At 40.5% G+C, this 27929-nt stretch overlaps 1 protein-coding gene across 3 annotated transcripts in view; it reads left to right on the forward strand.

Annotated features, from left to right (window-relative positions):
- The window catches only part of Spag17 (sperm associated antigen 17), a 236522-nt gene that overhangs the window by 73475 nt on the left and 135118 nt on the right, over positions 1 to 27929 (forward strand). For all 3 annotated transcript variants that reach the window (XR_013052267.1, XM_076574715.1, XM_076574716.1), the window contains 3 exons: positions 12184 to 12370; positions 14073 to 14267; positions 25159 to 25340. Coding sequence is in view for 2 of the 3 variants with exons in the window: in XM_076574715.1 (XP_076430830.1) it covers positions 12184 to 12370; positions 14073 to 14267; positions 25159 to 25340 (564 nt within the window). In the remaining variant the exon portion in view is untranslated. The remainder of the gene's footprint in view (positions 1 to 12183; positions 12371 to 14072; positions 14268 to 25158; positions 25341 to 27929) is intronic.

Here is a 27929-nt window from a genome sequence, read left to right on the forward strand (position 1 = left end):
TTCATCAACTTAGCAAACATTCACTGAAACAAACATCTCTGGACTCAGTGTACCGGGTGCAAGCACTCTCATAATATTCAGTATGGTTTTAAAATAAATCACTTGGTTTTTATTCTGAAACATTTTGATTTAGCTATTATACGAATTTCTATTTTCACTGTAGCTTCTAACTAACTCTAAATTTTCTGTTATATATTAATTATAATTAATTATATGTAATTATATACATATAATTAATTATATGTATATTATTATGTATTATACCTCAGATTGAAAAACTAAAAGAAAATATTTAATGTTCAAAAAGGTTGAAAATGGCTCTGGCTATATTACAAAAAAAAATCATTGACCTTTAATATCATTGACCAATGTAAATGGAGTCTTCCATCCTTCAGAACTGAAACCAAAATATTTGCAAAGGCTTTCTGAAAAGACCCAAATATATTTTAATTGTGTCTGCCATGGATGAATTCAATCCACTCTCATTTTCTTAGATTTTTATACCAAATGCTTTTACATGAAAGAACAGCCCTTTCTGTTTGTAGCTTATGTACTGAGAGCATGTTGACTTATTTTCATATGCACCAGAATGGGGGAAAGACAGACATAAAAAACTATGGACTGATAGTATTCAGCAAAATTTTCATTAAAAAAATTAAAACAGCCCAGAGTAATGAAGCCCACACGAGCCTCCTCCCAAAGAGAAACGCTCCCGAAGAGAGACGCTCCGCGGACATTCCCCAGCTTCCTCCAGTCAAAGCCCCCAAAGCTGGAAATCCGCCATCAAAATGCCATTTTTCGCGTGTGTTTTGTTTTAAAAGAAAGGCCATGGGGACAGACCAGGAAATTACAGGCTGGTTAGTTTTGATTCAGTTGTGGTTAAATTCTTCAGAAACTATTTTAAGAAGTCAAACAGAGGAAGAGCAGGGGCTCTGTTCGGAGGGACCCGTGTGGTTCCAGGAAAGAAATAACTTGCCTCACTAGCTGGCTGGAATTCTTTGAGGCAGGATTATCAAAACGAAGATACAACCAACGCAAATGGAAGATCTAAGCAACCCCAAACCCCAACAATCCAGGAGAAATAAATGGCTCCCCAGCTGGCCTCTGCAAAACAGAGCTGTGCTTTGCTGGCTGTTTTGATTTTTCTTAATGAAAACTTTTCACAGACTTCTAGAAAATTTTTAGAGGGAAAAAATAGACTAGCCTTTTAAAATAGCAATTAGTAATAGGTAGCTACTATTATTGACCATTTTACTCTGTATTTTCAGACATGTTATATCATCTAATGCTTAAATGATTTAATGTAATTAGTACAATGAACCGTTCCCAATTTGCAGACGGTAAGACTGTGGGTGGTGGAAAGTTAAACATTTCTGAAGGCCAACAGCTCTGCTCTCAGTAGTTAGGAGTCAGTTTGCAGCCATCCAATTGAATGGTGTGTTATTAACCACCGTGAACGCCTCTCCTATATGTCTCAGTAATTCTGCGATGGACTCTGGCCTCTCGTGCAGCCAAATGCTATCCAGTCGTGTTTCCTCAGGACTCAAGGCTTTGCCAGGCAATCTGTCAACAGCTATCTGCTCCCACTAATTACTTTTCATACAATTTCCTGAGGTCCAATGTGGGGACAGTTGTCAAAAAAAGGAAGAAAACTCACCAAAGACACATGCCATTGGGTTAACCAATCACTGATAACAAGGGCAATCGTGACTTGATTTCTAATCCTTCCTTCCTTCCCAAGAAATCACACAGTCACTTAAGGAAAAAACTTTCTGAGATTATTCCACACACCCTAATGCCTTCTCCTTGTCCCTTTGGATGGTTAACTAGGATATTATTAGTTTGCATGATGCCAAAGTCTCTCTGAGCCATGTCTGATCCTGCAGGAGGCGTATATCACACCTGTCCCCTCTCACCCACCACAGACACAGACACTCCCATGTTTTGATTCACTGAACTAGGAACTGCACCAATTACCTCCCATTCCTATTTGATCAGATGAAACAATACATCCCTAAGCATGAAATTTTTTGTGTGTGTGTATTTATGTGTATATGTGCTGGTACCTACAGAGGCCAAAACAGGACATTGATCCCCTGGAGCTGAAGTTATGCACAGGCACTTGGGAGCTGCCCAGTGTGGGTGTTGGGAACCAAACTCAAGTCCTCTGGAAGAGCAGAAAGTACTCTTCACTTCTGAGCCATCACTCTGGGCCCACTAAACATATATTTTCTTCACTCTGACACAGTGGTTCTCAACATGTGGGTCACAACCCTTTTGGGGGTTGAATGACTCTTTCCCAGGGGTCACCTAAGACCATCGGAAAACATGGATACTTAAATTATAATCCACAGCAGTAGTGAAATTACAGTTCTGAAGCAGCAATGAAAATGACTTCATGGTTGGGGGTCACCACATGAGGAACTGTGTTAAAGGGTCACAGCCTTAGGAAGGTTGAAAACCACTGCTCTAACAACAGCTCTCCGGAGAGACAAGATCTTAATTCAACTTCATGCGTTTTCAGATCATTGGAGGTACTGGAAATGACCTGGAACAGTGAGGGGGGCGGGGAGAGTGAAGAAGAACAAACAGAAATTACAGAAGAAAAATACATATAAGGCATAAGAGACGCAATACAATACTGCAATCCTGTTATTACCAAACAATGGTAATATTTGGTGTGCTTCCTTTTCTGTTATTTATTTATAGAGTTGTAATCATGGTAAAATATTCCAACAGTTCTTTTAGTTAAAATGTGTCATAATTTTGCTACTAACACAATATCCATATCTATTGTTTTTACTTGTTCTGTGAGTTTCTACTACTTACCATAATTTTCTTATTCATTCTTCTTTTGTTAGACATGTATGTGCTTTCTACATTTGGGGGAATAAATAATATATTCCATAATACACAGTACTCAATATTTTGACTAATTTAATTAGTGGAGAATTTAGAACTGGATTAACTAGATCCCAAAATGTTCCCATAATCTTGTGTTTTCAAATTGAACTGTGACCATTACACATAGTTCTCTATTAAAAAAAATATTCTCTGATCAAATTAACTTGGTGGTCACTGTGTGTCATGCACCATCTTGGAGATTTGTTAGTATGATGGCTCATCAAAAATGAAGGAATTTCATGAAAAAAATTTGAAATTTATCTTGCACATATGTGTATACTGAATTTGGAGCATTCTTGCTCCCCCATTAGCTGTTCTCATCACTCCATTTGTCCTGCTGAATCTGTTTTCATGAGAATAACTGTGGGAGCCTGTTCTGGGGTTCCTCGAGGCTTTACCCAGCAGGTCTGAATAGAGGATGATCAGGACCACGGGCCTGAGTGCAGGTGTCTGAGATGGTCTGCACTTGGCTGTGCTGGGGGAGGAGGTCTTTTGCTCCACCCCTTGGCGTCTCTATAAAAACCCTGGGCCAGAGACAGTCGGGGCCCGTTGGAATAGGTTCCAGGCCCTCTCGAGGATATCCTCTATTTTCTATCAGTTTATCTCCGCGATATTCTCTGCAATAAATCCTTCTATCTAATATTTCCTGCTGATTGCACTCAAGAAAACTCTGGGGAACTGTGGGGGTGGTGGGTAAACGCCCCACAGAAAACTATGATTAATATTGCCTTATCCCATACACAGTCTCTCTGCCTGTCTCTGAGGATCCCACCATCTCTGGCATCGGCCAACTGCTTACCAGGAATAGTGAGATGGTGGAAGAGTTCTAACCCAGCTCCTTATAAAACACACAGTGAACATTAGTTACATTAGTTACAACTTTCACACACATTTTTACAACACATTAGTTACAACTTTCACCAGCCTGCTTTTTCATCCCTTTCTTTCATCTTATTGTGAAAACCTTATGGGAGGCCACACATAAGCCAGTTAGTTACACATGATGTGTGGATCATCAGCTATAAGAATATATGATATATAGCTGCTCACCCTCATGTCCTTGGCTTTTACCACTGACCTCCCATTCCTAGTGAGAAAAGGAGAATGAATGCCAATTATGTTTGAATGTTAACATCAAGATGTCATTGAGAAATAAAATATTATCTAAAACATTTGACGTATCGAATAACTAGGTTGCTTGGTTACAGAATAAGATTTCCCCTCATCTTTAAAAAAGATAATAATAATAATAATATAGCTGAAGATTCTAGGTAGAGTCACTTAACAGTCAACTGAGTATGTGGGATGCTGTGTCTCCAGTTATTGCTTTGTATGAGGCCTCCACATCTGCTAAGTAGCTTAAATGGTTAAGAAATCCTGTGCCTACCCAAATCCCTCCCACAGTAGGAGGCATCCAGATGCCTTCTATTCATGCTGTGTTTTAAAGAGAATGCATTCCCAAATGAACTTGACCCTCCATTCATGTTCTAGGGAACATGTGTTCCCCAAACATGGTAGGGGAACAACTTTGGGGATACTCCCTGCCTGCATTTTGTCTTGAATTGACAAGAGTCTTCCTCAAAACTTTTAAGCTATGAGCAGATGACGATGGGTAGGAATATGAAGCCATACTATCCCAAAGCAAGAAAGGCCAGAAAAAGAGTATGTGAGGGAAGTTAGTTTATGATTTAGGGTTCATCTCTGCTGAGTGTTTATCCAGTCTGGCTTGCTCCTCTTTTACCTCCAAATCCTACGATATAAACCTGTAGGTTAGAGAGAAATACATAGAATGAGAGAAAAATAAAAGGAGGATAAGAGTTGAACTTCCTGTGCCTGGAGCTTAGTAGAAATGGAAGAATCAATTTCAAACCGAGGAACATCTTTGTATCCTAGCTGTCAGTCATTGTCCAGGATGAGAGGGCTGAGGATACTGCCTTGGTATGGGTGATGGGAGAAGTGAAGGACAGTCTAGACAGAGGAGTGGAGTGGGTAGACCAGCGCTGAGGTCGATATGAAAGAATAGAAGAGAGCAAGGGATCTGTTCAAAATCTACCAAGGAATACCTCTACCAGACCTGGAGTCCATTAGGACTAGATGCTTGCATCTGCTCCTGTTCACTACTATAGTTTCTCTGCACTGGAGAAGCCTTTCTACACCCAGAGGTTCTTTCATACATAGCCATCTTTCTTGAAGTTCTACCAATTGAAGGTTCATTATTGTTACACAGAAAACGAAAGATGGTGAACTGTCTAGAGAGAAGACCAATGACAGCCATGTAAAAATGATACAAAGATATGGAAACAATGAAGTAAATATTTTCACCCATCTTCCTAGGTAGTGAAATTATAGTAATTTGTGTAAATTCTTTGTTTTCCAGTTTTTTAGTAATGATTATTATTTTTATAGTACGATGGTATTTAAGGAGGCTGACAAGGGTGAATCAAGACCTTTCAGAACACATTTGTGAAGGTGAAGGAGGCCAATAGTGACCATTCATTTATACTAAAAGAAATTAATCCAAGATTTTCCCCCCAGACTCCTAGTTTGGCTTCATTAATAGAAGGAAAAAAATGGTAGTGAGTGGGAAGAGCAGCTAGAAGACACAGAGAGCATCCATCAGCTATTACTGGGTCCCTGGGAGGACAGAGCAGAGGCAGGGCAGACAAAGACAGAGAGGACATGGGAGAGAAGTAGAGGAGCTGATGGTCTCACATCACACCTGCATGGTCCCTGCCATAGCTCAGTGTCCTCAGACAAACTGTATGTCTTAATAGAAATTGTGCCTCTTATTTTGGGAGATCAGATTAAAAGCATAATATCTGAATGCACCTTTCATACAGCATTTCTAGATACTGGTACCAGAATTTGTCACTTCTTTTGAACTTGGGTTTATGATCAATCCATTTCTCTCTAAGGACCCAAGAATACTCATAGGAAACAATGCTCAGGAGTTTATGAACTGATAAACTTTGGCAGGGGTAGATCATTGAAGAAGTTTCCACTGTGCTCTGCAAATACATGTAGAATGCTGAACTATTTGAATGAGTACATAATAAAAGTTTATTCTTAGCTGGGTGATGATGGTGCATGCCTTTAATCCCAGCACTCGGGAGGCAGAGCCAGGTGGATCCCTGTGAATTCCAGGCCAGCCTGGTCTACAGAGCGAGATCCAGGACAGGCACCAAAACTACATGGAAAAACCCTGTCTCAAAAACAAAACAAAAAGTTTATTCTTTAACCTATATCATTTAACCTAATAATTTATTTAATAATAATTTAACCTAAAATCATTTCCTTATCTCATATCAAAGAATTACAGCTGTGACTTTACTGTGGCAAAGCTAGATAACTACCAAAGACATTCACAGGCTTCTCACTTTGCTACATGTACCATCACCCAAAGCTGTGCTCTCAGAGACCCCATGAGTCCTGCTAGTGCCTGCAGGCTAATTGGAATCAGGGCCATGGCTATGCTCCAAGGACCCATTGCAAAGAGCATGGGTTATAGAGCCCTCTGGTCTGGCATTCCCCATTCAGTAACTTGAAAATTAAATTGTTGCTTGCCCCCACCAAGCTTTCTTCCTCCTTTGTAAAGTTGAAACCAATGCTCCACCCATTGTATTGTACCTGTAAGGACTTAACAAGATGCAATGTCTTGTAAAACATGAACTCAGTAAATAGAAATATCCTAATATTGATGATGACAGCTATGATTAAAATAGCCATTTGCTAATTTACTGCTGTAAATATTACTTTCAGTATTACAGGGCAGACTTATTGGCCTAAACTGCAATTTTTCTCTGTGTAGAAAAATAGAAAGCTGTAGAGAACTGCAAATGTAAACTAGAGAGGTGTGTTTAATGGTTTGCAGCCCTGGCACCTGATGCAGCAGCCTGACCATAGGTATATGCCCAGTTTTCCAGACCCTCCTATTGGTCTGTCATTCATCACTGTCTTGGACACTTGAATCGGCACTAGCACCCTTGACCCCTCTAGGTCTCTTTTCCATTGTGATTTGTTTCTTTGCTGTTTTTCTTATGGTGAACAAGGCTCTTCATAATGGCCCCTTGATTATCTATTAGTTATTTCCTTCATCCCACATTAGCCATTTATTCCTGTGGTCCTACTATGACCCAATGCCTTAAGATTTCACATTCTCTATATACTGTGGAGATCAGTCCTCTGTCAGATGTAGGGTTGGTAAAGATCTTTTCCCATTCTGTTGGCTGTCTTTTTGTCTTATTGACCGTGTCTTTTGCCCTACAAAAGCATCTCAGTTTCAAGAGGTCCCACTTATTAATTGTTGTACTCAGTGTCTGTGCTGTTGGTGTTATATTTAGGAAGTGATCTCCTGTGCCAAGGCATTCAAGAGTGGAAATCAGTATAGCGGTTTCTCAGAAAACTAGGAATCGAACTACCTCAGGACCCAGCCATACCACTCTTGGGCATATGCCCAAGGAATGAATGCTCAATCATACCCTAAAGATACATGCTCAGCTATGTTCATAGCAGCACTATTAGTTATAGCCAGAATATGGAAACAACCTAGATGCCCATCAACTAAAGAATGGACTAAAAAAATGTGGTACATATACACAATGGAGTACTACTCAGCAGAGAAAAACAATGACAGCATGAAATTTGCAGGCAAATGGACTGGCTAGAAAATATCATTCTTAGTGAGGTAACCCAAACCCAGAAGGACAAACATAGTATGTACTCACTCATAAGTGGATTCTAGATATAAAGCAAAGAACAATCAGACTGCAACCCACAGAACCAGGGAGGCTATATAACAGGGGGAACCCTAGGATGACTGTGGCTTATAATAAATTTTGGTTTTACTCAATTACTGGGCAAGCCTCAATGAAACATTTCACTATTAGAATTTGTACTGTATCAAGCTGATAATAGATAAATAAATAAATAAAATAAATATAAAAGTAAAATAAAAAGCTGGATACCTTCTGCCAATCAAAAAAAAAAAAAAGGATCTCACATTCTCTAACCTTGGATGTTCCTTATCCTTTCCTCTTAAAAATGATCTAATAACACACTCAGTGACCTCTCCCACCCTTTCCCTGTCTGGATCTGAGCAGACAAAGAAGACAACATGAGACATTCAGAGGACCCAACATGCTGGTTTTATTTTCATCCCGGCACTGGGTTCTGAGTTCTGCTGCTTTTTCTAGTACACTTGCTCCCTGACTGTCTAAGGTGACTGGGACACGCCCTCACCTTATTGGAATGTCCCCATTTCTGCCTGCTCATCTCTGCTGCTGACTTTACCTCCCACTTCTGAAAAATGGAAACATTCTCTCACCACCACCCAGACCTCTTCCTTTCTTTCATCCACACCCAAACCACTGAGCCTCTCTCTGTGGCTCCTAAAGAACTAGAAATTTCTCTTCCTGGTGAATCTTGTCTTGAGATTTTCAGCTTTCCCCAAACCTTCGATGTCTCCCTCTGTACTGTATCATTCCATCAGCCTGCAAAGACAGCAGCTCCTGGCTTTATACACAAAGCTACATTCTTACCTCATCTTCCTACCCACTGTCCTCTGCTCACATGAGGGATGACTCGGAGCTCTAGTTCCCTTCACAAGTAAACTCTCCTTGGTGTCCCTGTCTGCCTGTCTATCACCTCTACAGCCCACCAGCAATTACCAATGCATCTTCCTGCCCTGTTTGGTCCACTTGCTCTCTCTTTTCACCGTCTACATTTGTTTTTGACCTTTTATTAACTTTTCCTTCTTTTTGGCTGACTTCTTCTACTGTACCAAATGGGTCAGTGTTGGAGTTCCCATGATCCAAACCCCAGTTTTCACATTTTTAAGAAACTCTTGAGCCGGGCGGCGGTGGTAGTACACGCCTTTAATCCCAGTACTCGGGAGGCAGAGGCAGGTGGATCTGTGTGAGTTCGAGGCCAGTCTGGGCTACAGAATGAGTTCCAGTAAAGGTGCAAAGCTACACAGAGAAACCCTGTCTCAAAAAGAAAGAAAGAAAGAAAGAAAGAAAGAAAGAAAGAAAGAAAGAAAGAAAGAAAGAAAGAAAGAAAGAAAGAAAGAAAGAGGGAGGGAGGGAGGGAGGGAGGGAGGGAGGGAGGAAGGAAGGAAGGAAGGAAGGAAGGAAGGAAGGAAGGAAGGAAGGAAGGAAGGAAGAGAAACTCTTACCTAAGTCAATTCATCTCTTCCCATTAAATTAGCTGATCCAATGACTTGCTCCTGCATTTGTAACTGTAGTCATTATCTCCTCTGAATGGAGAATGTTGCTCTTAGTGACACAGGGCACCTCAAATACAGCATGATCACTTAAAGTGTTCTTCACAACTTAACTGAAAACCATTTCTCACCCAATCTTCTCCACCTCAGTAAGGGGGCCACCACCAAACCACCCAGAGGCTCAGACTCAAGTCCAGGATGTTCTCTTTGATACGCCTCATGACTAATCATTTGACTTCACAGTTTCAACATCCAAAATGGATCTCAAATCCATCTCCTTTTCTCCACTTTGCCAAAACCTGGATGAGAGCCACTTGTTAGGTCTTCTCTGAACTATGTCCAGCTTCCTCATTAGACTTTCTGTTTTCTGAAGACTCCCCCAACCTGCAAAGCCTCAAGTCTTCCTACTGAATTGTCAACGAAGTATGAATTCATTAGCCCTATCTCCAAAGCCCTGGGTGACCTGCCCATGCCTGGTCTCCTACCCTTGTCTTTGGGCCACTCTGCCCCTTTCGCCCTGTGAACATGCTTTGGGTTCTCTGAACACACAGTTCCTTCATGCCCACATGCCTTCACACATCACCTTTTCCCTGCTTCTCGTGTGCACTATGACTCATTTTTCAGGTTTTTACTCAAATGTCACCTCCTGAGAGAAGGCATTCCATCTTCTAACTTATGAGCAAAGTCTCCTCTGTCACTGTCTCTGAATTCACTAAACTTTGTAGTTCTATTTTTGCCTGTTTGTTTACATAGCTTCCTTCTCCCTTCGACTGAACTCGAAGGGGTAGTGCCTAGCCCTGCTGTAGGCACCAATTCTATAGAGAGCAGAGGGAAATGCTGGACCCTCTCATATCCTAGTACCTCATCTGTATCACACCCGTGGAGTTCATGACCCTCCCAGCCTCTGCTGCTGTTTCCCTCGACTCATGAAAATGTCCACTGAATGAGCGAGTGAGTAAATGATGCTGGTATCTCACAGGTTTTCACAACTTCTGTTCCTGCTGATATTTTCTCAATAGGCTTAGTTCATCTTCATTACTGGGGATAGAATAAGAGAGACAGAAGTCTGGTAGGCTTGACTTTGACAATGTGCTCTTTCTCTTTTAGCAGCCCTTGTCTGTCTGGCATGGGGCTGGTTTCTGGAACTTTCTCTTCCATCCCAAGGTTTATGCTATTGCTGTTGTTGCTGCTGCTGTTGCTGCTGCTGTTGCTTTTGTTTTTGTTGTTGTTGCTGCTGCTGCTGCTGCTGCTATAGTTGTTGCCTCCATCTCTTCTACTATTTTTTTTCTACCACTTGCATATGCTTCAACCACATTCAATTTCTCTTCATTCTCCAGAAGCAGTGGTGTACTTTCACAGTCTTTACCCAGTGCTATAAGCAGCAGCAGTAGCCTTCACAGAGATTTGTTTCTCAAGGTTGCTGAGGAACCAGTGCTGGAGGGGCAGAGTGCTGCCCACACCAGAGCCCCCATTCTAGACAGGGAATCCTTTGACACCAATGATACCAGTCATGAAAGCCAAAACTGGCCTGAGTTCTTCAGAGCCTTTGGCCACCAAAACTCTTGTGGAGTAGAGAACAAACCTCCCTCCCCACCCATGATGCTGCTTATTAGCTGAGTAGCAAAGTTTCCTATCTTTGACTGACCCTACCTATGATATCTGAGAAGCTTTCAAATTAGTTTTCATGACCTTAAAAAGTTGATATCAAAGTACCAAAGTAGTGGTACAATATTTTAATTACTTTTTGTTTTCAGTGTTGTTGTGTATGGGAAAACGTAGTTAAGTTCCATATATTGTAAATATCCTGTAGAGTCATCCTCTTGGGACCAGTACTCCAGTGTCATTTTAGTGTGAATAAATGCTTCCAGTTTATAAACACAGGTACAATTACACTATGAAATAGTATGCAAAATTGGGGGGGGGACTTTTGAAGGGAGGGGCGGTAAGTATTAGATCTTCCTGTGAACTAAGCATGGCCCAAAGCTATCTATGAAGAACTCATCTGACTAGTGGCCTCTGCCGATCCCCTTTCTGTGTTTCAGATAGCAGCCAATGGTCAGGGCTGCACGCTTTTAGGTGGAATTGGAATAAAGAGAATTTCTCAGTGCTAAGATCTCCAAAGACATTTTAACCTTTAAAAAATAGCCAGCATTGGGGCTGGAGAGATGGCTCAGCGGTTAAGAGCACTGACTGTTCTTCCAGAGGACCTGGGTTCAAGTCCCAGCACCCACATGGTGGCTCACTACTGTCTGTAACTCTAGATCCAGGGGATCTGACACCCTCACACAGTCAAATATGAAGGTAAAACACCAATGCACATAAAATAAAAGTAAATAAATTTTGCCGGGCGGTGGTGGCGCACGCCTTTAATCCCAGCACTCGGGAGGCAGAGCCAGGCGGATCTCTGTGAGTTCGAGGCCAGCCTGGGCTACCAAGTGAGCTCCAGGAAAGGCGCAAAGCTACACAGAGAAACCCTGTCTCGAAAAAAAAAAAAAAATAGCCAGCATGAAAATCATCAGCAAGGAGGTTTTCGGAAGCCTATTCTTTGTTTCCCCAGTTTCTTTGTTTTGTTTTGTTTGTTTGTTTGTTTTCACACAATGACAGGTGCTCTCCAGAGTTGGCCTAAGAGACAAACCCAAGCTGCTGACACAAGAATATTCAGCTTCCTTGCACCCGCTGCAACCCCACCACTCTGCCCTACCCAACTCCAGCACACACACACACACACACACAGCTGAAGTGTTTGAGAGGCTCCTTCAGATAAATCTCTCCCACAAGGCTAGTCTTTTAAAAAAAAAACCTCCTGGTACCTTCCCACCCGCCTCCATGCCTGCCCCTCACTGCCCTCCACCGATGTGCCTGTTACAACTTCAATTCAAGCTGGAGTCTCCATTGTCCTGACTTCGACGATGTATAAATGACAAATAATAGTGAGTATACAGTGAAATAGAGGATTGCTTTGATGAAGTGAATTAGAGGATTCCTTTGGCTGACTTTGGGGAAGTCTTTGCTTGTTCACAAGATGACTTGGAGGGTAAGAATGTGATCTCTCATTCCAGATGATAGAAGAAAGGGCAAAGTCGGAAAAGGACAAAGGAAAAGCAAAGTCTCCCAAAGAGAAGAAGGCCCCCAGTGCCAAGGCTGGAAAAGGAAAGGGGAAGGACCAGCCCGAGGCCGCTGCAGCAGTGAAGAAGACCACCCAGTTAAAACGGAGGGGGGAGGAAGACGATACCAAAACCTACATTGGTCAGTGGGTCATGTCTTTTACCTCTTGCTTTTTGGATCAGGATATAGCTTCAGCAGTCACCCCAATAATTTATACTCCATCATCCCTGGCCTTTTGTTTATCATGAAGCCACAAATAGCTTACATTCTATGACACTCCAACTGAAAAATATTTCTATTTGCAATCCATGTATGGATTTAGAAAATGTTTACTTAGCATCTATCTCCCTGGGCACATTTATATTATGAGAGCAGAGAATGAAATGGCAAGTTATTGGACCATCAGGAAGCTTACTGTCTTGTTGAGAATATAATGGAAAGTCAAGTGTAATTATAGGGAACGTGAAAATGATCCAGCAAGATGGCTGCATGGGTAAAGCTACACACCTCTCAGGCCTGACCATTTGAGCACCATCCCCAGGCTTCCCATGGTGAGAGGAGAGAAACAACTTCCACAAGTTGTCCCCTGGCCTCCTCAGACATATTATGGCACACACATGCATCACTTCGACACACACAGAGATAAGTAAGTGGCCTAGAAATTGATTCATGTGAGGAGGAGCAGCAATCAAATCTAATAAGCTGAGATGCATGCAGAGCACAACTTCTTAACTCAGACTTTCCCCACCACCATTCTGTCTCCAGCAAACCAAAAGGAACTTCCTTCCCTCTGAAATGACTGATGCAAAACTGAGTCATCCTTAGGAGTTACTAGTGACCCATTGCTGGTTCTCTTTGAGCCCAGACAGAACTACCTGTTCCTCTCTTTATTTGTTTGTTATTTGTAATCAATAGACTTGATTTTTTAAGCAGTTTTGATCTTTACTACATTTTAATGAAGAGAAATGGGCTTGTTTTTGCATCCTCTATCAGTTGGTTCCTCCCATGTAGCTCTGCTATAAAGATAATACTCCCAGAAGCAAAGATGCTATGCACCCACAGGCAATACCAATGTTGATCATTTTAGTGATTGGGAGAAATAATTACTTAAAAACGAAGACTTGAACATCTGTTGTATGGCATGTACTGTGCCACACTGTACAGTGTAAGGTTTTTATGTATCATGCACAGTCTGCACAGGAGCAGAGCAATGATTCTCACCCGCAGAATATCATGTTTTAATATCCATAAGGAGCATCACCAGGAAAAAAAGAAGAGAACCATTAAAAAATGTGCACTATGTATTTTTTCAAATGTAATGCAATAAATAGCTGCCCCACAATAGATGCATAGGGTTCTCGCCACCACTGACATGAGTTCATTCAGTGCTGTGCTACAGAGTACCTCCACAGTATTTCCTTAGCCTGTAAACACCTCTGCTTATAAAGTACCAGAAAGCTGCAGCTACTTGTAAGTCAGGAGTCAAGCCAGGTACTACTCAAAAGAGATTAGAACCAAAAGGAACTAGTTACAGGCTAAACTCTGACAAAACCCGAAGCACCATTTTCCATGGCCACAGGCCCCATGTATGTTGGCCCTCCTAGTATGCCTATGTCTCATTTGCAAACATGATTTAATATATTGTAAAATGGCCACAGCCTCTTTACTGGAAGGGCAATAATGAAAAGCAGTCAACAGGCCTGCATTCCAGCCAACTGGCTGGGTCTTGGCAAGCCAGAGGGATTACAAATGCATGCATAATGCGTATCACCATTGATTTGTCTGGGGACAACCTGTTCTATCTAACAAGGATAGCTGACCTTCTCTGTGGTATTTCCAACAGATGATGAGCCAGATGATGGTGCCCAGTATTACATTATTGTTGTGGGCTTCTACAATCCTCAGCTATTAGCCATTATGACTGAGCTTGGCATTCCTATAACCAGTGTGATTAAAATATCTTCAGAGAATTATGAACCTCTGCAGACCCACCTGGCAGCAGTCAGCCAGCAGCAGGAAGCTGTCCTTCAGCCCGAAGGTATGCAGTTGGCTATACAACTCACGAGTCCATCAATATTACCCCCCGTCCTTCAAGCATAAATGCAATCTGCTAGCCGAAACATGGTCATAAAATACGCACATTATTAAATCCTTTCAGGACTGATTTGCTATTTATTCTGCTTGTATTAGCCAAGAGTCATAAATTTGGCAAATTAAATTCATACTCTGTGCTTGTATCCCTGTGTAGTGGCAGAAAACATGGATTGCAGGTCAGAAGACTTAGTTACACAATTATGACTTCTCAGCCTTTTAGCTGGGAGCAAGTGTGGTTACACAACTGTGTTTCTCAGGAACTTTTGACCTGTAATGTTTAGCCAAAGCCTGGGCTGGATGAATCTCTGTTGAGACTCTTTTCTTCTAAATGACATACTCATCAAACAGCCCAGGGAAGATCACACAGTTGGATTTGTGCATGTGCATATGTATGTGTTCATGGGGGACAGGAGAGGGTATTGGATCTTTTGGAGCTGGGGTTATAAGTGGCTATAAACCACCTGACATGATTGCTGGGAACTGAACTCAGGTCCTCTAAAAGAACAGCAAGTGCTCTTAACTGCTGAGGCATCTCTCTAGCTGTATCCTACATGTTATTAATTCTACATGTATTACTAACTCTTTGTGATAAAAGTCAGAGGAGTCCTTCTTTCTTCCAGACTTAAACTGGGAAATTAATGGAACCAAGCTCCAGACTACTGTTCAGTCATTCTGAGCCTTGGAGTTTTTGTGTTAGGGAATTGTGCTAGATTGCCTATGTAGGAAAGAAGCAGGAAGCTGCTGTGCCCTTGAGGTAATAGCACTGAGAATCAATATAAATCTGTGATTCAAGGAGCCAAGTTATTTCCAAAGCATGTATTGGTTTTAATGTTATTATCAGTATTTTTGTTATGCTTTTTAACTCACACAGCCGCATAGTGATTTCTTTCCATTTTTTCTCAAAGTTAGAAATCACTACCTTCGATAATAATAATAATTACTATTTATTGGGTGCATAACTTGGGGACTAAGCTCAATGTATATTGAGCTCTAAGTATATTGATGTGTGTAATTTTCACAATACTCTTATGGAAGTATATCTTTTTTAATTGAAAAAAATACTTTCACTGGACAGTGGTGGTGCACGCCTTTAATCCCAGCACTCGGGAGGCAGAGCCAGGTGGAGCTCTGTGAGTTCGAGACCAGCCTGGTCTACAGAGCGAGATCCCGAACAGGCACCAAAACTACACAGAAAAATCCTGTCTCAAAAAACCAAAAAGAAAAAAGGAAAAAATATGTTCATACACTATATCATGAGGTTTTCCCTCCCCTGATTCCTCAAAGACCCTCCAGCCTGCCCACTCACCAAACTTGTTCTTTTACTCTCTCTCTTTTCAAAAATGCAAACAAAAAACAAAAAAAAATTCACAAAAAACTCCACAAAAACAGAAATGAAAATATAAAAGCAAGAGACCGATAAGATAAGAAAAAGTACCCTCCAAAAAGTGTAGACAAAAAAATCTACAGAAAGACTATTGAGTTAGTTTTGTGTTGGCCAACTACTCCTGAGAATGGGGCCAGCTGTGAAGTGTGGTTAATATACCCAGTAAGATGCAACTGGAGAAAACTGATTTTTCTCTTACCAGTTAGTATCAGTTACAGATAACTTCTTGGTTAGGGGTAGGACTCTGTGTCCACTTCCCCATCTCAGTGCTGGGACCCTGCCTGTCTTAAAACTTTTCAAGCCTTGTACATGCTACCACAGTCTCTGTGAGTTCAGAAGTGCATCAGTCTTATGTCTGGAAGACTCTCTTTCCTTGGAGATACCCATTACCTCTGTCTTAGTCTTTCTGCCTCTTATTCTACATAGATCACTGATCCTTGAGGGGAGAGCTTTGACGAAAATGTCCTATTCAGTACCAAGTAATCCAAAGCTGCTCATTCTCTTACATTGTCCAGTTGTGGGTCTCTGTGATAGTTCCCATCTACTGCAAGGCACTGATCTATGTGTATATCAGAAATGTCATGAGGAGTTATTTTATTGCTGTATTCCTTTATCAGAATAATAGTGCTAACTTTCCCCATAGGCCCATGACATACCTAGTTTTTGGTTTTTAACAGCTTAAGCAGAGTAATATATAGGTTTTATCTCATGGAGTGGGCCTTAAATCCAGTCAGAACGTGGTTGGTTACTGCCATAACATTTACAACACTATTGTACAAGCATATCTTGGCGGCAGGTCACAGAATTTGTAGCTGGATGGTACTGATGATTACCTTTCTCCTCTGATAGCCTGGAAAATACATTCCAGTACCATGAACATTAGTCAGTAAGGGTGAAACTTCTGGTTAGGCACCAGCTCAACTGTTCCATGCTTGATGACATATGTAAGTGTTCTCTTCAGCAGTAGGTTATAGAGAGTAACCAAGAGCATTGGCAATAACTTGTGATGTCTGGAGGTTACCCTTTGGCCAACAACTCAGCAGGACATAGCCCATTCCAGGCACTGGCCTTTATTTGATAGCATAAGATGTCCAACTGGGGCATTGTCTCCCACATTATTTGGTGACTCTATTTGGATTACTTTCGTATTCATATATATCTTAGGAAGTTTCTTCAGAAGTAGGTTTCCACATGGCCTTCTGTGTTGGTTGTTCCTCCCTACATTGCCTCTTTTCCCCTTCTCTCCCATCCCCTCCCTCTTTAATACTCTCATTCTAGTTCCCCGTTGTCTCTACATTTTATTCTCTTTTCCCTTTTCTTGAGAGATCCTGTCCCCCACCCCCAGTCCCTTACTAGGTACCTAACCTCTGTGGTTGGTTATTCAGATTGTAGCACACATATCAAAGGCTAAAAAGCTAACATCCACATATAAGAGACAGTATACAATTTATTTGTCTTTTGGGATCTGAATTACCTCATTCTGGATGACTTCTTTCTAGCTCCACTCATTTGCCTGAAAATTTCGTAATTTCATTTTCTTACCAGCTGAATAATATTCCATTGTGAAAATATACTGCATTTTCATTATCCATTCAACTGTTGGTAGACATCTAGGCTGTTTCCAATTTCAGGCTATTTTAAATAGAGCAGCAATGATGAATGATCAAAGTATCCTTTGTAGTTGGATGTAGAGTCCTTTAGGTATTTGCCAAAGAGGGGTATAGCTGGATCTTGAGGTCTGTCTGTGCCCAGCTTCCTCAGGAACCACCACACTGATTTCCATATTGGCCGTACAAGTTTTCACTCCCACCAGCAATAAAGAAGTGTTCCCCTTTCTCTACATCCTTGCCATCACATACTGTTATTTATTTTTTTAATTGATCTTGGCCATTCTAACTGGTGTAAGATGAAATCTCAAAGTCATTTAGTTTGCATTTCCCTAATGAGTAAGAGCGTTGAACATTTCTTTCCATGTTTCTCAGCTATGTGTGTTTTGTCTTTTGAGAACTCTGCTTAATTCTGTAGCCCATTTTTTAATTGGGTTATTTGTTTTAATGCTCAGGTTTTTTTTTTTAGTTCTTTATGTATTTTGGATACTAACCCTCTTATCAGATGTATAATTAGTAAAGATCTCATGCCGTTCTGTAGGTTGTCACTTTTCCTGAATGATGCTGTCCTTTTCCATACAGAAGCGTTTCAGTTTCATGAGGTCCCATTTATTAATTGTTGTTCTTTTTTTACTATTATTATTAGATTTTCTATTTTACATGTCAACCACGGATTCCCCTGTCCTCCTTCCCCCCACCTCCCCTAGCCTTACCCCCAGCCCACCCCCCATTCCCACCTCCTCCAAGGCAAGGTCTCCCCTGGGGAGTCAGCCCAGCCTGGTACATTCAGTTGAGGCAGGTCCAAGCCCCTCCTCTCTGCACCAAGGCTGAGCAAAGTGTCTCAGCATAGGCACTAGGTTCCAAAAAGCCAGCTCATGCACTAAGGACAGGTCCTGGTCTCACTGCCTGGGGGCCCCCTAAACTGTTCAAGCTAAACAACTGTCTCACTTATCCAGAGGGCCTAGTCCAGTACCATGGGGGCTCCTCAGCTATTGGTTCACAGTTCACATAAAGAAAATGTGGTACATATACACAATGGAGTACTAATCAACAGAGAAAAACAATGATATCATGAGGTTTGCAGACAAATGGATGGAACTAGAAATTATCATCCTGAGTGAGGTAACCCAGACTAAGAAGGACAAACATGGTATGTAGTCACTCATAAGTGAATACTAGATATAAAGCAAAAGATAACCAGACTGCAACTCACAGCTTCAGGGAGGCTAGCTAGTAAAGAGGACCTTAGGAAAGACACAGGGATGGCCCAGTGACAGAGAAATGGATGAGATCTACATAAGCAAACTGGGGGTGGGGTGGGGTAATAGAGGACAAGCTTCAGGAGAAAGAGAGCTTAGGGGAGCGGGTGGTCCTAGCTGGATCAGGAGCAGAGTGAGAGAACAAGGAAAGAGATATCATTGTTGTTCTTAGTGCCTTGTTGGTGTCCTGTTCAGAAAGTCCTTTCCTGTGCCAATGACTTCAAGATTATTCCTACTTTCTCTTCTATAAGACTCAAGTGTGTCTGACCTTATGTCGATGCCCTTTATCCATTTGGAGTCGGTTTCTGTTATGTTTTGTTTTGTTTTGTTTTGTTTTGTTTTGTTTTGTTTTGTTTTGCAGGTTAATAAGTATGGATTGATTTGCATTCTTCCACATGCAGCCATCCAGTTTGACCAGTACCACTTGTTGAAGATGTTGTTTTGTTTTGTTTTGTTTTGTTTTGTTTTGTTTTGTTTTGTTTTGTTTTGTTTTGTTTTCCCCAGTGTGTATTTCTGGCTTCTTTGTGAAAGATCAGGTTTCCATAGGGTTGTGAACTTACGTCTGTATCTTCAATTAGATTCCATCAATCAACGTGTCTGTTTTTATGGCAATACTGTGCTGGTTTTATTATTATAACTATATAGTACAACTTAAAATCTGAATAGTGATACTTGCAGCAGGATGTGTGTTGTTGTTGTTAGGTTGGTTTCCAGGATAGTTTTAGCTATCTTGGAGGTTTTTAAGTGTTTCATTATAAAGCTGATAATTGCCTTTTCAATTTCTGAGAAGAAGTGTGTTGGAATTTGATGGACAGTGCACTGAATCTACTGATTGCTTTTGGTAGGACGGCCATTTTAGATGCATTATTCCTACCAATCTGTGGACATGGGAGATACTTTTTTCTTCTGGTGTCTTCTTCAATTTCTTTCTTCAATGCCTTAAAGTTTTTATTATACAAGTCTTTCACTTGCTTGGTGAGAGATATTCAAAGATGATTTTTGAGCTATTGTGAAAGTTATTATTTCCCTGATTTTCTTTCAGACCATTTTTATTTGAATATAGTAAGGCTGCTGGTTTTAATTTAATTAACTTTATTAATTTTGTATCCTGCTACTTTGATGAAGGTGTTTATCAGCTGTAAAAGTTCCCTGATTAGCACAGGTAGTGGTAGCACACACTTTTAATCCCAGCACTGGGGAGGCAGAGGCAGGTGGATCTCTGTGAGTTCAAAGCCAGCCTGGTCTACAGAGCGAGATCCAGGACAGGCACCAAAACTACACAGAGAAATCCTGTCTCAAAAGACCAAAAAAAAAAGTTCCCTGATTTAATTTATGGGGCTATTTATGTATAAAATTTTATCATCTAAAAATAAAGATATTTCTTTCTCACATATTTTTATACCCTTGATCTCTGAGTATTACTCTGTCTAGGACTTTGAGTACTGTATAGGATAGATATGGACAGAGTGAATATCCTTGTCTTATTCCTGATTTTAGTGAAAATGCTCCAAGTTTCTCCCCCAATTAAATTGATGTTGGCTGTGAGCTTCCTGTGAATTGCTTTTATTATGGTGACGTATGTCCTCTGTATCTCTCTAGAACTCTTATCATGAAGGGGTATTGGATTTTTTTCAGAGCCTTTTTTGCATCTAATTAGATGATTGTGTGCTTTTTTTGCTTTCAGTCTGTATGGTGGATTATATGTATTAGTTAATGCATGTTGAACCATACCTATATCTTTGGGATGAAGCCAACTTGATCTTGGTTGATAATCTTTTTGATGTATTTGTTCTTGGATTCAGTTTGGAAGTACTTTATTGAGAACTTTTTGCATCTATATTCATAAAGGATATTGGCCTATAACTTTTTCTCTTTTTTGAGTATTTGTGTTGTTTTGCTATCAGAGGAATAGTCACCATGTTAAAAAAAAAAAGAAATATTCCTTGGATATCTATTTTGTAGAATAATATAGGAGGTGTTAGCATTAATTTTTTTTGAAGATAGGGTAGAATTCTGTGTTAAATTCATTGGCTCTGGGATTTTTTTGATTGGGATAATTTTAATTACTGTTTCTATTTTGCTAGGGTCTATATGGGTCTGTTTAAATTGCTTATTTAATCTTGATTTATCTTTGGTAGGTTGTAAGTATCAAGAAATCCATCGATTCCTTTTAATTTCTCCAATTTGGCAAAGTACAAATTTTTTGGCCAATAAAAATTCTTTATGAGCTGGCCAATGACTACACTGAAATTTTGGGATCCCAGTGTAGCCACAAGCCTTTATCGGGGTGAGCTTTTAAACACAAAAAATCATATTCTGGGTTGACATACTTCAGTTAACAAGAACAGTTAGTGAGAAGCAGAGCTACAGAAGCCAGAAAGTAAGGCTAATACATTTAAAGACTTTCCCAGAACTATGAACTTTGATAGATTAAGTCTTCATTTTAGTTTTGGCAGGTGGTGCTGACTATATACTGAGTTTTACGACCTGAATGGTATGTCCATCCTGGAGTCAGTTGTGCTAAGGTCTGGGGGCCTGTGACAATCGTGCTATAGCACTGCAGGTTATAAAATGTGGATAGTGAGAACTTTTATGATACAAATAGAGAAGAATGGTTGTTGAAAGATGCCCAAGGAAAACTTTTTATTGGGTTTGCATTAGAGTCACAGACAATCCTGACCTTTGCATTCATAGACACCAGGGGAATGTGGAGCTCTTTTGAAGACAATGTGGCATGTGTCTTGTTTTGGCCAAAGATACATGAGTGAGTTTGGGAGGAAGTACAGATTTTTAAAGTATGTTCTTATGATTCTCAGGGTTTTCTCAGTGTCTGTTGTAATGTCCCCCTTTTCATCTCTAATTACATTAATTTTGATTTTGCTCTCTTTATTAATTTGGCTAATGGTTTGCCATCCTACTGACTTTCTCAAAGAACCAACTCTTTGTTGCATTGATTCTTTGTATTGTTTTTGTCATTGTTGTTTGTTTGTTTCTATTTCATTGATTGCAGTCCTGAGTTTGGTTATTTCTTGACATCTACTCTGTTTGGGCGTTGTTTCTTCTTTTGTTCTAGAGCTTCCAGATATTTTGCTAAGTTACTGATATGATATGTCTCCAATTATTTGATGTAGGCACTTAGTGCTATGAACTTGCCTCATAGAACTGCCTTCACTATGTTTCATAGGTTCAGGTATGTTATAATTTCACTTTCATTCATCCTAAAAAAAATTTCAGTTTCCTTCCTGATTATCTTGACCCATTTTCCATTCAATAGTGAATTGTTCAGTTTCTATAAATTTATAAACTTCTGTAATTTTCATGTGGTTGATATCCAGCTTTAATCCATGGTGGACAGACAGAATGCAGGGTATTATTTAAATGTTCTTGTATCTGTTGAGATTTGCTTTGTGTCCAAATATGTGGTCAATTTTGGAGAAAGTTCCATAAGCTACAAGAAGAAAGTATGTTCTTTTTTGTTTGAGTGGAATGTTCTGCAGAGACCTTCTAGGTCCGTTTTGTTTATGACACTATTTACCCCCAGCATTTCTCCATTTAGTTTTGTCTGGATGACCTGTCAGTTGGTAAAAGTAGGGTATTGAAGCTATTGAAGTTACCCACTATTACTGTGTGAGGGTCAATATGTGATTTTAGCTGTAGTAGTCTTTGTTTTTTATGAACTTGGATGCCCTTGTGTTTGGTGCACAAATGTTTAGAATTACAATATCCTCTTGGTGTATTTTCATTTGCACGAGTATATAGTGTCCTCTACATCTTTTGAATAGGTGTGATTTGAAATCTAGTTTGTCAGATATTAAAATGGCTACTCCCACTTGCTATTTGAGCCCATTTGCTTAGAATATATTTTCCCATCCTTTTACCCTGAGGTGATAACTGTCCTTGATGGTAAAATGTGTTTCTTGGATATAGAAGAAAGATGGCTCCCATTTTCCAATCCAAACTGTTAGTCTATGTCTTTTTATTATGAAATTGAGACCATTAATAATGAGAGTTATCAATGAACAGTATTATTATTTTGTTGTTATGGTACCCCCTCCCATTTTCATTTACTATTGTGGGATTATTCCTTGAGTCTTCTTAGATGTGGTTAACCTCTTCAGACTAAAGTGTTCTTTCTAGTGCCTTCTGTAGTACCGGGTTGGTACATAGAAGTTGCTTAAATATGCTTTTATTGTGGAATATTTTTCTTTCTCTGGCAATTGTAATTGCTAGTTTTATTGGGTGTAGTAGTCTGGGCTGGCATCAGTGGTCTATCAGAGTTGGTTGAAGACCTTTCTAGGCCCTTCTGGCTTTCAAGTCTCCACTGAAAAATCATGTTATTCTAATGGATCTGCCTTTCTATGGTACCTGGTCTTTTTCCCTTGTGGCTTTCTTTGATCTGTATATGTAGTGTTTTCATTAGTATGTGTCATGGGGAACACCTGCCCCTTGGTATCCTCTATGCTTCTTGTACCTAAATAAGCATCTCTTTCTTTAGCTTGGGGAAATTTTCTTTTATAATTTTGTTAAAAATATTTTCTGTGCCTTTTACCTAGGTTTTTTATCCTTCTTATACCCCTATTATTCGTAATTTTTTTTTCATAGTGTTCCAGATTTCTTTGATGTTTTGTGGCTGGATTCCTTTAGATTTAACTTTTTTTTTGACTGAAGTATCTACTTCTGTACCTTTTCTTCAACATCTGAGATTCCCTCTTCCACGTCTTACAATTTGTTGGTGAGGCATACCTCTGAGGTTTTTGTTTAGCATCCTAAATTTTTCACTTCCAGTATTATTTCAGTTTGGTTTTTTTTCCCCAATGACTTTATTTCTTTATTAAATCCACTGTCATGTCCTTAGTTGTTTTCATTATTTCATTCAACTCTTTGTTTATGATTTCACAGACTTCATTAAGGGACTTATTCATATCCTCTTTAAGATCCCTGGATATATTCATAATAGCTATTTTGAAGTCCTCTTATTTCAGTTCTCAGGGCCTCCTTCAGTAGGGTTGCTGGCTTCTGGTGGGAGCATATTGTCTTGGCTGTTCATGTTTGTGTTTTTGCACTGGGATCTAGGCATCTGGAGTTATGATGTTCTTGGTGTCAATATCTGGTCTCATCTTTCTTGGCTGGGTATTCCATTTTTTGGTTTCTATTGCCCTCTCTGGATCCTAGATAAGTGTGGTGGCTGGGGGGTGGTAGTCCTCTTTGGAGAGTGTTTCTGTGGTCAGTGAGTGGTAAAAATGCATGAAGATGTGCGAAATGGAGGGCTGAGAAGGGATAAAGGCTAAGTGCTGGGGCTGCGGGTTCTGTACCAAGAGGCAGCATCCCCATGGAAAGGAGATGGGGTGGGAGTAGAGGCACCTGCAAACAGGCTGCATTAGGACAAAGAATGAACTTGGAGAGACATGGATGAAAGAGTAGGAGGAGCCTGGGCCACACTGAGAGGGGGAGGGGAATGGAGATAGGGTAGGAGGAGGGGCTCCTGAAAGCAGGCTGCTATAGTACTGAGAGTGAGTCTGGAGAGATCATAAGGGAGGAAAGGAAGGAAAATGAAAATCACCTACTGAGTCCTAGCCCCATGTGGCCACTCAGGAAGTAAGTCTTACTTATTTCCATTTTGTCAAAAAGGACTTTTGGACTAGAGGCAACTATTAAGTCAGAAACTTGGACTATATCAAAACATACATATATTAAAATAATTTGTTATTGAAAGTGTCAAGAAACTGTTGCATAAGAATCAAATATAGTATCTATAAGACAGTTCATGTACTAATAAATCAATATACAAATATATTCCATGATACAAGCATGCTGGCTGATATGTATAATCCCAGAACTTGAGAGGCTGAGACAGGAGGATTGACCATGAGTTTGAGGCCATTTTCAGGCTCCATAATAAGTTGCAGGCCAACCTAGGCTAGCATGAAACTCTGTCTCAAAAATATATATAATAACATAATATTAGGCTTTACCATAGAGTGATGAGGTCATAGTAGTAGACCCAACTCTTTAGTTATAGATATAAAAAAAAAAAACAAATATTTCAGGTAAGTTTTCAAATCTAACTTTATGGAAATCCACTATCACTTGACAGTCAGGGGGCAAATACCCAGAAAAGATGTAGCTGCTGTAACATGACCGAAGGCTAACTAAAGCATAAATCACTCTCATCCAGTCTGGCTGTAGGCCTGTGGGAAGTGGGTCTACTTCAGTTTTTTATTGTGTTATGCTGCAGGTACCAATTCAATGAAAGCTTGATTTGGAGGGAAGACTGGTTCTATGCAGGTGCAATAGCCAGTCAATCGGTACCTTGAGCATCCTCAGCTCTTGAGATGTGTGACCTTCTCACGACCTCTCTGGGCCTCCACTGTGAGATGAAGGAGAGTGATGAGCTCATAGAGCAATCTCTTTTGATTTTATAGTTGTGTCTTCCCACTTCAAAAACGTCTCAAAGTTATGTGTCTGTATTTGCACTCCGCTAATACTTTACAGACATCTCATCATGCATATGACTCACGACATCAAGATAAAGTGGGGAGAAATTCAATACCTTCATTTCATAGGAAAACATTTTGCTATTATTAGATATACAAGCTGAAAACCTGAAGAGAGAAAATACCATTAAGGAACTTGAAATTTTCTGGAAGTACTTGGAACCAATCCTGAATAATGAGAAACCTGAAACAAATCTCTTTGATGTTGCTCGACTCCATTATATGGTCGATGTAGCACATTTTCCTTCTGACTGGTCAGACAATGAGATGATGGTGAGTACACGGGTCAGTTAGAGTGTGTGGTGGTCCATTCTGTCACTCATTCCACAACTGTTCACTAGGCACTGGTAACTATGCTCTCTGTTGGGCTTTCTCATCTTTGGCACAATGATGGTGACAAAGGGCCACTGCTGGATATAGCCTGATTTTGTATCTTTTAGTCTGTGGATTAATGATAATAAGATGTAGTGGATGGTGAGTCTTTTATTTAATGACACTTGGCTCTGGTTCATGCTTCAGTAATGATCTAAGTAATAACAAAAATATGAACATATATTACTATAATGATGGTAAATTTTATGTTTTATTGTATTACATGTTAATCCCTCGCAAGGTATACATTTCACCATCAAGAGCTGAACTGACAGCAGAGCCTGTGGATAAACTACAACCACTGAGGGTTCTTCTGCAAGGATCAGGGCAAAGCTGGGTGGAGAGGGGATGCTTGTAAAGAGACTGTGTACAGCTAAAGAGAGGAGAGGGGAGAAGAGAGGGGAGGGGAGGGGAAGAGGAGAGAGGAGAACTGAGGAAGAAAGGATGAAAGGAGAAAGAGGAAAGAGGGATGGGAAAGGAAGGAAAGGAAAGGAAAGGAAAGGAAAGGAAAGGAAAGGAAAGGAAAGGAAAGGAAAGGAAAGGAAAGGAAAGGAAAGGAAAGGAAAGGAAAGGAAAGGAAAGGAAAGGAAAGGAAAGGAAAGGAAAAGGACCAAAGAAAAGGCTAACTAAGAGGACCGAGGGAGCTGCTTCTGAGCCAAGGGACAGTCATGCAGTGAAACCCGGATCCTCTCACCTTGAGATAATGGCACACAGGAAAAGAAGCGAAAGTGTTGAGAAGAGAGACCACTACAGAAAACCACAACCAAAGTGCAGAGTTGTCAAGCCCAGTCATGATGGATGCATCTCCAAAGCACTTCTGCACTCAAGGCTCAGGGAACATCATGAAAGTAGGGGGTTGTAAGAGCCAGAGGATCAGGGAGTTTACTGCGAGATTATTTCTCCTAGCAATATCAAAACCTACAGACATGAAGTACCACCAACATGACTGCCCAAATGTGAACTAAACAAGGCCGACACCAACGAACATGCCAAATTGGACAAGGAAAAGCCTGTGAGGCCTTCCCTGGGATTGGGGAAAGCGGCCTTCCCAGAGAAGAGCACAGTGATTGTCTGGTGCCAGATGGCCAGCTCTGAAAACATACATACAAGTAATGTTACATGCACTGAACAAGTTTTATCTAGGATTATATATGTATATACAAATATGTATATGCATGCAATTAATAATTGATGATAAAAGAGGTCATGAATTTGGAGAAGAGTGAAGAGGGGTATATTGTAGAGTTCAGAGGCAGGAAAGGGAAGGGAAAAATGTTTTAATTAATTATAATTTCAAAAAATAAAGAAGAAAGTATAGTCGAACTATTAAGGATAGCAAGGATTCAAATAGCAAGGACTTGAATAAAGAGCATTAGGTGGTTCCATTGTAAAAAAAAAAAAAAATCTTTCAGCATGAAGCATTAAACACCAAGAAGGACTTGTGCTGTGAGTGGCTAGGAAGCGGTATGCAGGCACAGCTGGTGTTAGCAAAACCCTTACTCCATGTCTTCCTCTGTTCCACTGTCTCAGACTTCCTGCTTTGCCTTTCTCCTTCCTACTGTCTACACCTGACTCAGAAAAGGATCTGTTTCCATCTGACCTTTATTGGTGCTTTTTAAATTGAGTCAGCACAATTACCTCCTCCAGAGATACTGGTATTTCCAAAGATGGAATGCTAGGAATGTTCCATCCTATTTTGTTGAGATAATATCTGGGGAAAAGATTTTTCCCTGGAATTCCAAATCCCCACACCAAAATCAACTTTCTACTCTTTTTGGTAGGTGTGCTTGTGGTGTCCCCCAATATATTGTGCCCCCTAATAAACTATTGAGAATAGAACAGCCACTAGATAGGCATAGAGGCCAGAAAATAGTGGCACACACACCTTGAATCCTATCACTTGGGAGGCAGAGATCCATCTGGATCTCTGTGAATTCAAAGCTACACTGGAAACAGCCAGGCATGATGACACACACCTTTAATCCCAGGAAGTGATGGCAAGAAGCAGAGAGGTATATAAGGCATGAGGACCAAGAACTTTTAAGGCTTTTAAGCTTTGAGGCTTTTAGCAACAGTTCAGTTGAGATCTATTCAGGTGAAGACTCAGAGGCTTCCAGTCTGAGGAAACAGGACCGGCTGAGGAGTTGGCAAGGTGAGGTTAGTGGTGGCTTGTTCTGTCTCCCTGATCTTTCAGAATTTACCCCAATAGCTGGTACTGAGGTTTTTTTCTATTTATTAAGACCTTTTAAGAAGTGTGTTACATGGGCTTTTCCCCCTTGTGCACATATCCACACATTTACAACTTAGAGGACCATTTTCCCTATCATTTGGACCAGGGTATGGCTGCATACCCCTCTCACAGGGGATCTGGGGAGATGGCTCATTCCCTACAGCCCTTGTTGCATAAGCATGAGAATGCAAGTTTGGATCTCTAGCACCCACATAAAAGCTGGAAGTGTCAGCATATACCTGCAATTCTAGCACTGGGGG

The sequence above is a fragment of the Peromyscus maniculatus genome, chromosome 6 (assembly GCF_049852395.1).
Source record: "Peromyscus maniculatus bairdii isolate BWxNUB_F1_BW_parent chromosome 6, HU_Pman_BW_mat_3.1, whole genome shotgun sequence".
In the NCBI taxonomy this organism is placed as follows: domain Eukaryota; kingdom Metazoa; phylum Chordata; class Mammalia; order Rodentia; family Cricetidae; genus Peromyscus; species Peromyscus maniculatus.